Source organism: Crocodylus porosus, unplaced genomic scaffold (genome assembly GCF_001723895.1).
Source record: "Crocodylus porosus isolate Cpor-Errol unplaced genomic scaffold, CroPor_comp1, whole genome shotgun sequence".
NCBI classification, from domain to species: Eukaryota; Metazoa; Chordata; order Crocodylia; family Crocodylidae; genus Crocodylus; species Crocodylus porosus.
The window spans coordinates 49,080,024-49,094,766 of NW_017728951.1; the positions used below are offsets into that span (position 1 = coordinate 49,080,024).

Here is a 14,743-nt window from a genome sequence, read left to right on the forward strand (position 1 = left end):
GCCCCCGAGGCCCCCCCCGGCACCACGCGGGAGGCAGCGCCGGCAGGATTTCCCATCTGGTCGCGGAAGGCGCCGCCCCTCCCCGCCCCGCCCGAGCAGGTCCCCTCAGCGCCGCGAGCAGCGCCGGCCCATGGGCAGCCGGGCTGGGGCAGCCCCTGCTGAGCGGACTGGCGCCGGCCCTGGCAGCAACCTGGTGAGATCTTTTGGCAGCAGCCTGCCCGGGACTGCTCGGCCGCGGGGGCAGAAATAACAGGATTACAGGACGGGGAAGAGATGCCTTCCTCGGGGTGGACAGTGGGTTTCCTCCTGCTTTGGGAAGGTAAGCAGTTGTGAGCTGATCCTCCCCGGGAAGCTTGTGCCGGGGTAGCGAGGCCCGGGGAGCTTGCACCGGGGTCAGGAGTCGCAGAGAAACGCTGCCGCTCGCTTCTCTTGGGTTTGGCTTCGCATCTCCCAGCTCTGAAACTAAGTGAGGGCAGCCGAGAGTTTCCTCCTCCTTTATAGTGTCCGTGAACGTTCACGCTCTCTCTCAAAGCTCTGCATTACTGTTGTTATCGGCAGTCCTATTAGTATTATAATGATCATTTGTATTAATATTATTAATAACTTTCCCTTCCGGCACCTAGAGCACAGAGCATCATCAAATGAAATGGTGCTGATAGGTGAAAAGGACTGCAAGGTGACAAGTTACTGAGTTATGAAGAGGATGCCTTCCCCAGCTGTTAAGTTTCAGAGGCAAACAGCAAATCCATTATATCTTCCTTGCCTCCATATGTTCGTGTTTGCCAGAGCGTTTTTGATGTTTACCTGAATAAATCCAAGTTGGTGTGTTGTAAAGAACTGGCTCAGTCCTCCCTGAGACTAGGGCACAAGCTCACAATCCCAATCCCACTAGGAAACAGTACTCCCCCCTGCCCCCCCCTCCCAATTTACAGTTCGCAAGTTGATTTTTGTTTTAAATAGAGGGAGGTACTCGATCTTGGTGGCTTTGATTTTTATCATTCATATATAATGTTCATTCCTACCCATCCTTTACTTCTAGGCTCTTTTTAATAGTTATGATTAATAGATTCAAGTAGCTTAAGTTATCAGAAATCAAAACAGACTTCAGAGTCTTCATATTCTTGCTTTATTTTTTCTCTTAATTTGAAGAATCTTTTAGGTGACTCCCTACCAACTATATTCAGATTTTCTTGTGGTTTCACAGGTATATTAAAAATCTCTGAGAAAATGTAGATAAAATATATTTCTTATGTCCAAACACTCATTTAAAAAGTTAACTGGGATAGTGTGTATCATACAGTCATTTTATTGTAAAGAAGATTAAGCCATAGTGGTATTGTATGCGTACAGTCTGTGATTTCTATTTTGTATTTTGCCATTTTATTTTGGGTTAATAATTTTTTTTGACGTTTTGGGCAAAGTTCATAATAGTCCAACTTATGCATCTTCTTTGCCTTGGTGAACATTAATGGGGTATAGGTTATGCGTTTCAGATATTCACTTGAAAATGGTCTCCAATTAGCCTCACTGAACAAACTTGTCATTAATGTGGTGGTGCATTGGAATATGATGATAGATGGGTAGTAGATATAGCTGAAGATACTCCTGAGTTTCCCTTCCCCTCCTCCTTTTATATACCTTTCTCTTTGTTCTGTTTCCCTCTATCTCTGATTTGCTGTTCAGTTTGGCTTGTAGTTTTATACCTTTGTGTTATTCTGCTCTTGTGTTCATGTTTTCCCTACTCGTTTTTCCCCTAAACATGTATTTTAAAACTACTTTCTTTTTTCAGTATCAACCAACTGATCAGTTGCATGTCTTCTACATTTGTTTTGAGGCAAATTCATAAATGATAAATGTAAAACATGGAAGTAAGTTATAGGAGTCTTTACATTAGGTTCTAATTAAATGGATGGCTTGATAGCACCTACTGGATAAGCTTTTCCTTAATAGAAATATTAATTTTGTTTACACCTTTAGTTTTGACTGGCGGTGTTGAATGTTTGTTTCTTCATAAGTATCACTGAAAGGTTTGGCTGAATGACGTAAGCTGAAGATAGTCGTTCAGAAAAATTGCTAATGCAACTTGGGGTAATCATATTCATTGTTAATTCAAGAAGTCTAGCATATTAGCAGTGTCATATTGGTGTCTGTTGCTGGAGAGCAGCAGTATTTCACCTTATTTAGAAGTGTGGCACCAACTCCTATTTATGTCAATATGAACTGAGTTGATAACAGGGGTAAGCAGGAGTGTTATGTCTTGGGTATTTCAACAAATTCCCCATACACATGAAGCCTCAATCAATTTAGAAGCTGAAATTTCCCTGTTGTGGTGCTGTATATATTTGACCTGTGCCATGGAAGAGATTCAGTTATAATTTTTTCTGTCCGAAAAGAAAGCTCAAGGAGCCTTCCACAGTAAATATATTTGTACTATAGCATATGAAACAATTCAAGCTCCTGTCATCTATGCTGTAACTTCAGTTGTACATAATCCCCCACTGAAGGATAGTGTGAAGAAATATGCTTGTGCTCAGATCCTGTTAATTCATCTTTGATTTTTATCCATGGTTGTGGGTGCTTGAAAGCTGAAATTTGTAGCCTTTCTGAAAACATGTACACAGCTGAATTGTTAACACCAATATTTCTCTAACTTGGGTAAGCACGTATTTTACCAAGTGACTTGGAATTACCAGTCTGGTGAGTATACCGTAAACAGGGGGATTAGAAATGATTCTCTAGCATTGCTAAGTGTGGAAGAACGTGGCATGTCAGATCTTTGAAGTGGTTCTGAAACAGAGAAGCAGGACAACTTGTGCTTATTGCAGCATAGTAAATAGTAGGCAATGTGTGAATCTCATGCCTACATTAATACTGACATTTTAACAGCCTAGAAACAAGTGAAACAGGAATGATGTTTCTCCATGAATCAGTGTCAGATGGAAAAAAAATGCACATTTTTGTTCTGGTGTGTTGCATGTATCTTCCAAAAATTATTTCTAAATCCACAGCTGCTGTAACGCTTAAAGAAGTTTGTACATGGACTCCAGGATACAGTCATTTTGCCTGGGGCATTGTGACTGGTTTCTACGAAGTCCCTTCTAAGTGACTGTGTAGGAAAAAAGGGACTTTATTGAAGTAAGGACACAACCTGTGCATAGAAGGAGTTAAAACAATCCAGGGTATGTTTAGCCTTGAATGTATTTTTTTTATTACTAGAAGGAAGTCCTTTCTAAGTGGACATCCATTGTACCTATTATCAACAGACAGAATAAATTTTGCAAGCATTGCACTGTAAACATATCTCATAACAGCAGAAGGAAGAATTACTGCAACATGGAAATATTGCATATGGAAATGTAACTAAAATGCGGTTGTGTACAAGCCATTCAAACCACTACATTATTTTATAGTTGACTCTGATAAAATCTGTGTTTTTTTAAATAGTTTTGAAATTCAGCTAAGGTCTGTACTAGAATGTAGATTTATATTGGTAGATTCATTGTCTGTGCTATATTTTGATGGGTTGCAATTTATGATAAGTTCTGTTCTGCATATATTTACAGAGTAAGGAGGGACTTCCCTAAACCCATAGCTAAAAAGTGATATTTATTTCTCCCAGAAAAGATTAGGTGGTTTGGTTTGTGCTATTTGTATTTCATGATGGAAAAAATGGATTTTCCTAGTAGAAGAATTTCTACATAATTCCCTCTAGGAGTATTCAGTGTACATTAATATCTTCATGTTAATGAGAAAGAAGTGTTAATGAGATCAAGCTATGGAGCAGGTCATCAAATGGGTCAAGGACCAGAGTAAAAACAGCCATAAATATGGCTGGATGTCTGTCTCTTGCTATCTTCTTGGCAGTGAGAGATTTGGGCGATATGTGATTTCCATTCTAATTTGTTTAGATTTTAACCCTGACCAAGGTACAGGAGGAAATGGAACTTGGACAGAAAGAGAGAGTGATTTCAAGATATCTTAATTGTTCTGAAAGGAAGATGAAAATAAAAGGAAAGTTCAAAATGTCCTTGTCCTATTAGACAGAAATAATAGAGCTTGTTTCCTGCTTGCCTCATTGCTTTCCCTAATCTCTGCGCACCACCACCCTGTGCCACAGTTTTCCGAAGCCACGTGACCGTCCTCCACTAGGCCTATATTGGTTTTTTTGCAGGCCCTTCTGCCATTATAGAACTTCTCTGTCATTTGTGGGGTGTTTCCCAGAGCTCATTGCCCTGTGATGCAGATCACAGGGTGTATAAGTCAAAAGCAAAACTCATTAGTTTAAGGGAGAAGCAAGTTGAGGTTTGGTGTTCACCCAGTCTTACAATCATCTCTTTCCTTTGCTCATGACTGGGAATATTGTCTTCAGGTCTGTCTGACAAGTACTGTCAGTTGGTCTGTTTGGAACCTTGTTGGTAGTCCTTCCATCGATTTTTATGAATATGCAGTATTTCGTAAGGTTCACAAAAATTCCATGAAGGAAATTAATATGAAAATTATTAATAAGCCAGTATTTTTATGTCAAACACAGCATTCAGTAGATTTTGATCACCAGGCAAAAGTGCTTATAATATTAACATGAGCAACCAGTTTATATGACAGCACTGATCTTATATCTGCATACTAGAGTAGCACACAGTGAATGGCTGACAATGGCATGTCCTTATCCAATTTCTGTTAGTGCAATATTACAGTGCAAAATAATATTTTCTCTCTTTTTAAAGTGCTGTTCAGTAAAGGCTTTGGCCTGAGGATCTCTCTTACTTAAAGTATAAGTACACTTCTGGTTATTGTAAATTTGGTCTCAGCTCACTTTTTTTTTTTCTTTTCTGGAGGATTTCCCTATAGGAGTAAGATTAATTCATTCTCTTTGTACTTCAAATTGTTGGTAATTCTGTTGAGATTAACAGAGAGCCAAGTGACAATTGTGACCTGGCGGTTTTGAGAAAAAGCAAGATGATTGACTTGTAGGCTATTGAACAGCTGTGGGGTAATAAATTTATTGAGTGTTTCATTTCACAACCTTAATAATCTTGTTTGAACTTTATTGTACATACTACATGTGAATGTATCATCTTATATATTATACTGTGAAAACAGTCTGTAAGTAGGAATTCACCTTCCTCTACTTCTCCTTATTTGTTCTGCTTCACGTAGTTCTGAAACAGTAAATAAAAGTATATCATGGGCTCGGAAAATTCAATAATGTAGGAGCTCAGTGTTCCTTGTGTAGACTTTCTGTGTAAAGTTCACTTAGAGTCTGTCTGCACACACTGTATGAATAACAGCTTTTCTATAATCAAACCCTGACCTTCGGTTCTTCAGCGATAGATCCAACAGCAAAGCTATCTGGTAATTGGCCCAAGTCCTTTTATTGTGGTTTTGAGTAATAGAGTTAAACTGCTTATATTTTAAAATTTGAATTTTTGCAAGCATTTGTGCTAATCAAGTTGCATAACATAATTTTGTTAGCATATACAAAATCTAGAGTCAACCCAGGGGTGGTTGGACATTACGAATGAGGCATAATAAACAGTGGGGAAATCTCTGAATCTAAGCTCTTGGTTTTCACTTGGTGAGGCGGGATGTTGACATTAGAAATTTACCAAATTATTCAAAACAAATTATGTAATTGTTATGTTCTGTTTTTTTCCTCCAGTTGACTTCGTTTTAAAACTGCTCTTGAAAGGAAACATCTAAAGCATTGCAGGAATAAATTGAGCAATTAAAATAGAGGAAAGGCTGTCTTGTGGTTCTTATGCTGGACTGAGATAGAAGAGATCTGAGATCCATAACCCAGCTGTGCCTCTTACTTGCTTGTTCTTTAAAGTAGGAAGAATAATAATCATCCCTTTATCTGTGTTACGGATTTAGTGTAAACTCAGTGACTTGCTGATTATGGAATAATAGGACCTCGAGCTCATTGGGGTCTTGCAGTATTTGGAGAGGTCTTTATTTGCCTAGTTTTCAAACAAGGCAGAATACTTGGTTTTTGTGAAACTAGTAAGTCATTTTCTAGTGTTTCTGGGTTCACTTTGTCCTGAGAAATGCAGAATGATCCAAAAGACTCTTCATGTTTATAATCTTTTCCCCTTTTGAATAAAGGACTATGATAGAAGATTTTCCAAAGATAATTTAAAAACAGTCCTTTGAATGCTTTCATTATGGTATATCTTGTCATAAGCATGCCAAAAGTCTTTTAATTCACAAGAGGTGCTGAATGGTGCATCTGCAATGTAACAAAAATAGTCAGCTGAATTAGAAGCTTTAAGGGAAAATAACAGTTGTCATAGACAGAAAGGAAATTAAAAAGTTTACTGAGTTAATTGTGCTAAAAATGCTGGTTCTCAACTGAATTATTTTTGGATTCTGGCTAACTAAATCAGCTGATTGCATAAAGAAAATGGGTACATTAATCCTAATAGTTATCTAATGACTTTTTAAGCATATGCATTTAGAAGACTAATTAAACATTGCATTTAACTGATATACGTTTCTTATTTTGCTCATGGGAGGGGGAGAGGTGGGGCTGTTTGTTTGTTTGCTTTTGATGCCATTACACATAACTTTAAAAAGGACAAAGCCCACTCCGAGGGAATAAGTGAATTAAATGAAAATGAAGTTGCTGGGTTTTTTACAAGGGTTAGTCAAGAAACCTAGCCAGTCTAATTATGGATACCATCCCACCTTGCTGTCATGCAACTCAGTGGGGATTTTTTCTATTTACTTTTAACAGAAACGGGATCAAGCCTTATATATGGTAGGTAAAATGCTAAAACTTATAAAAGTATATTAAGGAAGGATTCACCCGATATATTCTGCTGCACTATCATTATACCACACTCCTCACTGTACTAGGGTAGACCTTGAGACCACAATAGCCTTCACCATGGAACGGAGTCTAGCTATGGTGGTTTTTAATGGTCTATACAAACTATAAGTAGAGTTATGATTTATGGTGGCTTTTAGGGTTACCTACCTGTGTATGTGTACAAAGAGTTGAGTCTGTCTTAGAAACCACACAATAGCAATGGTACAAAGCACATCCTCATGATCCGTCATTGGTATGCCAGTGTATGGGGATGGCTTTACCCCTGCAGTAAATTGTAGAAATGTTACTCTTCCTGATATCTCTTCCCTGTAGGGGACTGTATGCAAATATTTGTGGAGCAATTGGATTTCTGCTTACATTATTATTATTATTATTATTTGTCTGCATATATGGTTCTCTTTCTCAGCTATTATTGGTTGGCTACCAGAACCCTATCAAAATATACCAATACATTAGTATTTCCATAGTACTTCAATACAAGAGGAAGTAAGAATAAAGGAATTAACACTTCTCAGAATATGTAGTTGAAAAGATTTGCAGCTTTAAGTTTAATATAAGGCTTCTCCCCCTTTTGAATAAAGGACTATGAAAGAAGTTTTTCCAAAGATAATTTAAAAACAGACCATGGAATGCTTTCACTATAGTAGATCAACCTCTGTGTCCACTGTCAGGTCAGATCTTGCTCTTGTTCCCCCCATAAATCTGGGAAGAAGCCATTGATTTCAACACAATGGACTTTGGATTTATACAGAAAGCAGAGGTTGTTTTCATATCACTAGAATAGTATAAAATGAACTACTGTACTCTACAAACTCAGTCTCAAACAAGAAGCTCCAGTTTACTGAAATCTAGCCTCTAGTATCCATCTTTGCCCTTAAACAACAGGATCCATTTGAAATTAATTATGTATGTTTGGATGAGAGTATCCAGTGTAGAATGATTAATATATATATTCTGACAGTCATTTAAAAAAAGAGGAGGATTAGAAATGTCTATGTGCTTCGGGGCTGTAATCAAGGTTTCCTTTATAAAGAATAAAAACAGACACTGGCAAATTAGTTGAAACTCCTTCTAAATTACATTTCCATTGTTATGTGGTTTACAGGATTTTAAGACAGGAGGACACGGTTTCTGAAATCTAAATACTGGGTGGAAAAACACTTCACAAAGAAAGGTTTTTTTTCTGGTGTACAAAATTCTACAGACCATATTCAGATTGATGTCACTGTAGTACGAGACAAGTTTAGTTTCCAAAGCAAACACTTTCAGTTTAAAGGTGGATATTGAAAATATAGATGGGTTCTGAGAGGGAAAGAGTCCTTCTGCTTCTTTTGATTCTCTCACATGAGACTACAGTATTATTCCTGAACAGAAGGAGAATCCTTTTAGAAGAAACTTTTAACTCAGTTAGTATAACATTGCTATTGTGCCTCATATTTTAGGGACTTAAGATTTCTAAGTCATTTTTTAATTGCAGTCTCTTCAGGTCTATGAGAGCTGTCATTGTGCCACATTTCAGAAGAATGCCTTAACTTTGCTTGAGTTTGTGTCAGTTCAGCAAGATATTTAACAGTGGTCTTAGCTGCTTTAAATAGGAACAGCTCAGGTCTTGAACTGGGAGGTAGTGATGAGTACACCTGGACTCCAAGTCCACACTGTGAAAAAATTGGCCGTAGGTTCCCTGATACCAGTTTGCTTTACAGATAACATTGCTATGAAAATTGCCCAGGAAAACTATCTTAGTTGCCATGGATGAGGTGTCTCTGCCCATTGACACACTGTCATGGATAGGTACAAACCGATCAGGAAGGACAGGCAGGGAAGAAGAGGAGGAGGAGTTGCTCTTTATGTAAAAGAGCTGTATGATTGCTCAGAGCCCCAGTTTGAAACTGGAGATAGGCCTGCTAAGGGTCTCTGGGTTAGGGTCAGAGGGGAGAGCACCAAGGGTGATGTTATTGAGTTTCTGCTAAAGACCACCAGACTAAGTGGATGAGACTTTCTCAAATAGCTAGAGGAAGTTTCCTGATCACATGCCCTGGTTTTCATGGGGAATGTCAGTTATGCTGGTATCTTCTGGGAGAGCAATACAGCAGTGCACAGGCAATCTTGGAAGTCTTTGGGCAGTATTGAGGACAACTTTCTGGTGCAAGTGTTGGAGAAGCCAACTAGAGGCTATGCTCTTCTTCACCTGCTGTTCATAAACAGGCAAGAATTGGTGGTGAAAGCAGTGGATGGCAGCTTGGGCAGCAGTGACCTCAAGAGGATCGAGCTCAGGATCCTGAGGAAAGGAAGGAAGGAGAGCAGCAGAGTAAAGACCCTAGACTTGAGAAAAACAGACTTTGACTCACTCAGGAAACTGATGAGCAGGATCCCCTGGGAGGCTAGTCTGAGGTGGAGAGGAGTTCAGGAGAGCTGGCTGTAGTTTAAAGAAAGTTTATTGAGGGTACAGGAACAACCATCCCCATGTGCAGGAAGACTAGCAAATATGGCAGAAGACCAGGTTGGCTTAGCAGGGAACTCTTTGGTGAGCTAAAACACAAAAAGAAAGCTTACAAGAAGTGGAAGCTTGGACAGATGACTAAGCAGTAGTATAAGAATACTGCATGGGCATGCAGGGATGAAGTTAGGAAGGCTAACGGGCAATTGGAGTTTCAGCTAGTAAGGCATGTAAGGGTTAACAAGAAGGGTTTCTACAAGTATGTGAGCAACAAGAGGAGGGTCAGGGAAAGTGTGGGTCCCTAACTGAATGGGGGAGGCAACCTAGTGTCGGATAAGGAAAAGGCTAACGTACCGAATGCCTTTCTTACCTTGGTTTTCATAGGCAAGGTCAGCTCCCAGATTACTGCACCTGGCAGCACAGTTTAGAGAGAAGGTGAGCAGCCCTCAGTGGTGAAAGAATAGGTTACAGACTATTTAGAAAAGCTAAGCGTGTACAAGGCCGTGGGGTCAGATGCAATGCATCTGAGGGTGCTGAAGGATTTCGCTGCTGTGATTGCAGAACCGCTGGCCATTATCTTTGAAAATTCATGTTGATAGGGGGAGGTCCTGGATGATTGGAGAAGGGCAAATACCTTGTCCATCTTTAAGTAAGGGAAGAAGGAGGAAGAACTACAGACCAGTCAGCCTCACCTCAGTCCCTGGAAAAATCATGGGGCAAGTCCTCAAGAAATCCTTAAGGAGTCATTAAGGAGCATAGCCAGCAGATTGAGGGAAGTAATTCTTCCCATCTATTCAGCACTGGTGTGGCCACATCTAGAGTACTGTGTTCAGTTTTGGCCCCCCCACCAGAGAAACTATGTGTACAAATTGGAGGGAGTTCAGTGAAAGGCAATGAAAATGGTTAGGGAGCTGGAGAACATGGCTTCTGAAGAGAGGCTGAAGGAACTGAGCTTATTTAGTCTGGAGAAGAGATGACTGAGAAGGGATTTAATAGCAGCTTTTAACTACCTGAAAAGTGGTTCCAAAGAGGATGAAGCTAATTTTTTTGTAGTGATGGCAGATGACAGAACAAGGAACAATGGTCTCAAGTTGCAGCAAGGGAAGTTTAGGTTAGATAGTAGGAAAAATCCCTCTCACTAGGAGGGTAGTAAAGCACTGGAACAGGTTACCAAGAGAGGTTGTGGAATCTGCATCCTTGGAGGTTATGAAGATGTGGCTAGACAAAGCTTTGGGTGGGATGATACAGTTGGGGATGATCTTGCTTTGAGCAGGGGGTTGGACTAGAGGACCTCCTGAAGTCCCTTTGCATTCTAATTTTCTATAATTCTGTGATTGGCTACATAGATTCAGCAGTGTTATCAGTAGGGCTTTAGACTTTAATTATGGTTTCTGTTTAAGTTTCTTTGAACTAGAGACACTTTAACTTGATTTATGGGTCAAACTGTATTCCTTTAACTTTTTGGATCATTTTAGCTGCTTCTGAAGTGTATGCGATTTACCCAGTGTGCACTACAGTCTGTATAACAGTAGTCCCAGAATACCTCTAGAAAGAACTTTGAAAACAAATACTGAGAGCATGTGATTGCCTGTTGTTGATTTCAAGCTATTCTGGGCAGGGGCTGTCTCTAACTAATTGGGCCTGAGGCCTCTAATGTAATACCCAGGCTTGATGATTTCCATCCCTTCTTTTTACCCAGTCTGGATTCAAGGAAGCAGCAAAGGTAGAACATAAAGTTTTTTTAAGAAATGTGAAAACAGCAATACAGTTTTAATATAAAATTTCATTGCCCATTTTAGTCCAGTATTAGTGGTGCAAACTGAACCAGAAAGCACTGTAAACAATTTTTGTTTTTTTGCTAAACTTTTGCCTTTATGAAGACCATGGGACAGATCCTAAATTGCTAGTCTTTAGAACTGTTATCAGAGTACTTTTTAATAACACAATCTGAAAATATTATGTAAAATATAGGTACTGCCAGCTCAACCACAAAAGAGAGAATCTTAATTGGATCATGATAAAGGAATTGTGAAATCCCCACAAGAAATCAGTTCTGTTTTAAGATAGTTGTTCATTCCAAACTAGATGGTGATATGGGGAGAAACAGGCTTTACATATCAGTTGTTTTTCCTGTGTTTTAGTGCACAATAAAAGTTTAATTTTGAAGCCAGTTTTACACATCTGGTTGATTTAAGAATTAAATAACAATTATTATAGAAGTTGGGAGTCCTGAATGTTTCATCTCCGATTCTAATTTTGAATGGTCACTATGATTCTCAGTACCTCCTGTCCTTTTTTTGGACAATTTTTGCAATAGTTGTTTTTCTTAGAACTTTAGTTCCAACAGCTAGACTACACTAGATAAGACTACGTGCTTGCATTGCATGTACTCAATACCTCACCAAAGAAGCCAACAAGGTTCTTAACCCAGCTGGCATGGCTCCCTGCAGTGCCATGAGATGTGAGGAGGTAATGAGATAAGTACAGGCTCAGGTTTGTCCTGGCCTGGCTGATTTTTTTTTCCCCTCCCCCACCCTGCAGGGAAGTAGGCACTATAATATGTTAATTAGCTCTTTAAATTGGGTGCCACTCAGTGTTACCTGCTGGCAGCTCGCCTTCCCCACTTCTGGAGAGGCAGGCAAGACATGGGTGTACATGACACAGGGGCTTACTTCACCCTAAACTGAAGCAGTGTTTTTGAAAACCCACTGCTTCGTGTACACACACTCTTGAATCTTAATTCATCAAGAAGAGAAATAGGATTATCCTTACAGACCTTAGTTGAAGACACTACAAGCTATCTTTTATTCCCTGTATCTCAGTTTGGATACTGCCTTTTAACGGGTGCCTTTCAGCTACACCTGCCTTCTACTGCCATTGAAGATTACTTGCAAACACAGCTCACACTGCTGCATTTATTTAAGCATTTATGCAAAATGCACACCCCCCCCTTTTGTTAGACACGGGCTTCTGTTTTTTGATTGAAGCCCCAGATCTAAAGCTGCCTCACATACTTTTAACCTGAAAATCTGATCAGTGCAGGGGGTGAGGCAGATTGAGTTAAGAAAGTGGTTTCAGATAATGCACAGGCCTCTGAATACATCTGGCCAGTTGAAGGTGTTGGATCTACATACACTAGGTACAGACATTCAAAAAGCCCAAGGTGGAATTGATTTAAACCTTCATGGATTTCTCTAAGCTGCATAGATTGGATCAGGAGTGAAGAGAACAAATGTTTGCCTTGGAAGAGAAGGTGCTATGCAGATGCCTGCATCAGGCTGGGGGTACTTGCACATGCTTTCCAGAGTGCTGGAGACTACTGAGGGCCCCTGAGCGGGAGGCCACCTTGATTGTGCGCCAGGTACACCCCCGCCCCCAATCCCTGCTGTCAGCCTTGTGAAGTGGGGAAACCAGCACAGAATGTCCCCCAGCCCTGCCCCTCCCCCCATCAGTGGCTGGCTGCCAGGGGCAGGGGGAGCAGAGCAGGGAGGTGGAGGCCAGCACTGTGCAGACCTGCCCCCTCTCTGCTTTCCCCTCCTCAGATGCTGCAGGAAACTCAGATCCTGTGGAGCAGCAGGTTCTGCAGCAGGGGTGGTGCTGCTGGGTAGAAAGACAGCATGGCACAGCTGAATGAGACTGATTCCCTGTGCTAGATTGGATCTCTGTGAGCCAGATTGCACCCCTTTGTGGTCTGCATCTGGCCTGTGGCCATAGGTTACCGACCCCTTTTTTGTGACGCATGATCCAAAACCTATTGGGATCAATGGTCTTTCTCTCTCTTTATCTTCACTTTCATGGATTTTAGATCACACACCATGGCCAAAAAACAAAAAAAGGCATGTGAAGGCAATGTGTTTGTGTTGACAGCTTTTTTCCACAAAAATGTCAAATCTGCTAGGTATTTTTTAAAGGTTTACTACTATTAATAGGCTGGCCTGCACTCCCTCCTCCAAGTTAATAGTATCCCTCTGTCCCATTTATTTCTAGTGTTACCCCTTCGTATTTCATTTACCTACACACCCACACACAGAGAAAACTAGAGGAATATGACTTTAAAATAAGAGCGAGCAAATGTAGAAATTTCCAAAGTGAAGCACTTAAAATTTTTCTTTGGTAAGTGACTGCAGAGCTCTTGTCTATTATATTCTTTAAAGTGATGGAAAAGGGGATTTTTAAAAAATCTATCTTGCTGAAATACAATGAAAAATCTTCATTAGAACAGGTAGGCTTTTTAATGGCCTTAAAATGAATTCAAAATTAAGTCTCCCTCCAAGTGATAGAAATTTGTCAGATCTGCATCATGCGTCATATCACTGGGATTCCCTAGATGTTAACTCCTCAGAGTAGGGTTGTTGTTATGTTCTGTTTGTACATCTTCTAGCACAGTTGAGTTTTTGTTCACAGTCTGGGTCTTGGATGTGCTAGCTTATCATAATTACTAACTAATGCAGCATGTCAGGCATCAAAACTGTATGCTTGTTCCAACTGGGAAGGGCTATCACGGTTTCTCATTCTGCCATGTTTCCCCTAATGTAATGGCTATGATATACTCCCTCATCTTTCTCACATTCAGTATGCAAATAAGACTACCTGTTTCAGTTTTAATTAGACTCCTGTTTTGTTTTTGTTTTTTCTACAGCAGACTGAGCTCTAGGACGATTTGTTTTTAAACTTTCCTTGCTAATGGTGGGGGAATTTTAACCATCTTTTCTTTGGTAGTTGGAAATTATTTTATAAAGGGTACCCATCTTCTTGTGTGGTGACAGGAAACATGGGAGAGCATAAAGGATAATGGCTAATTCAAGACAGATTGCTCCACTAAACTGAAAATGCATCAACTCTACTGAAAATTGAGATTCACTGTTTCAGGGTGAACCCTCAGTGCACCATTCCCTTTCCCCTGCCTCCATGTGAGATGATGATGCACATGCCCCTGAACTACACTGACTCTGATCACTTGGAAAAGAAATCCCATATTCTGGCATGACTTTCAGAAACCTGAAGGATTTGGGGGATTTACATACTGTTTTGCTTGCTCAAATGAGGATGTGAGGTTTTACCTGGTGGTACTTTCCACTTTTCCAGCAATGGAGACCCCAAGTCTCATCGTTTTAGAATTCACTTATGCAAGAGCAAGTAATCTCTGATATGAAGTTAAAGCCAGTTACTGAGGCAAGAGAGCAGGTGGAACAGCAGATGAACTGAGGCTTGAGTAAACACCTTTGTTTGATCTCTTTTTTTTTTTTGTTTCAAAGGCAGCTGCGAGAGAGAACAGGGAAACCTAACAGAATGGGAAACGATAGAAATAGGTTTTAAATCTGTAGCACAGAAGCACTGCACTGAGGTGATTTTTATTTTAGAAGTGGGTCCAAACCAGAACCATTTATCTTATTTTCACCTATTCCTCTCACTTTTGGTTTATAAATAAGAGTTTGTTAATGACTTTTCAATGTCTAGATACTCTCTCTCTCTAG

At 40.0% G+C, this 14,743-nt stretch overlaps 1 protein-coding gene across 1 annotated transcript in view; it reads left to right on the forward strand.

Annotated features, from left to right (window-relative positions):
• The first annotated feature begins 92 nt into the window (after positions 1-92).
• The window catches only part of RET (ret proto-oncogene), a 162,529-nt gene continuing 147,878 nt past the window's right edge, over positions 93-14,743 (forward strand). Inside the window, exon 1 of the mRNA XM_019556164.1 lies at positions 93-319. Within this exon, the coding sequence (XP_019411709.1) occupies positions 274-319 (46 nt within the window). The 5' untranslated portion in view covers positions 93-273. The remainder of the gene's footprint in view (positions 320-14,743) is intronic.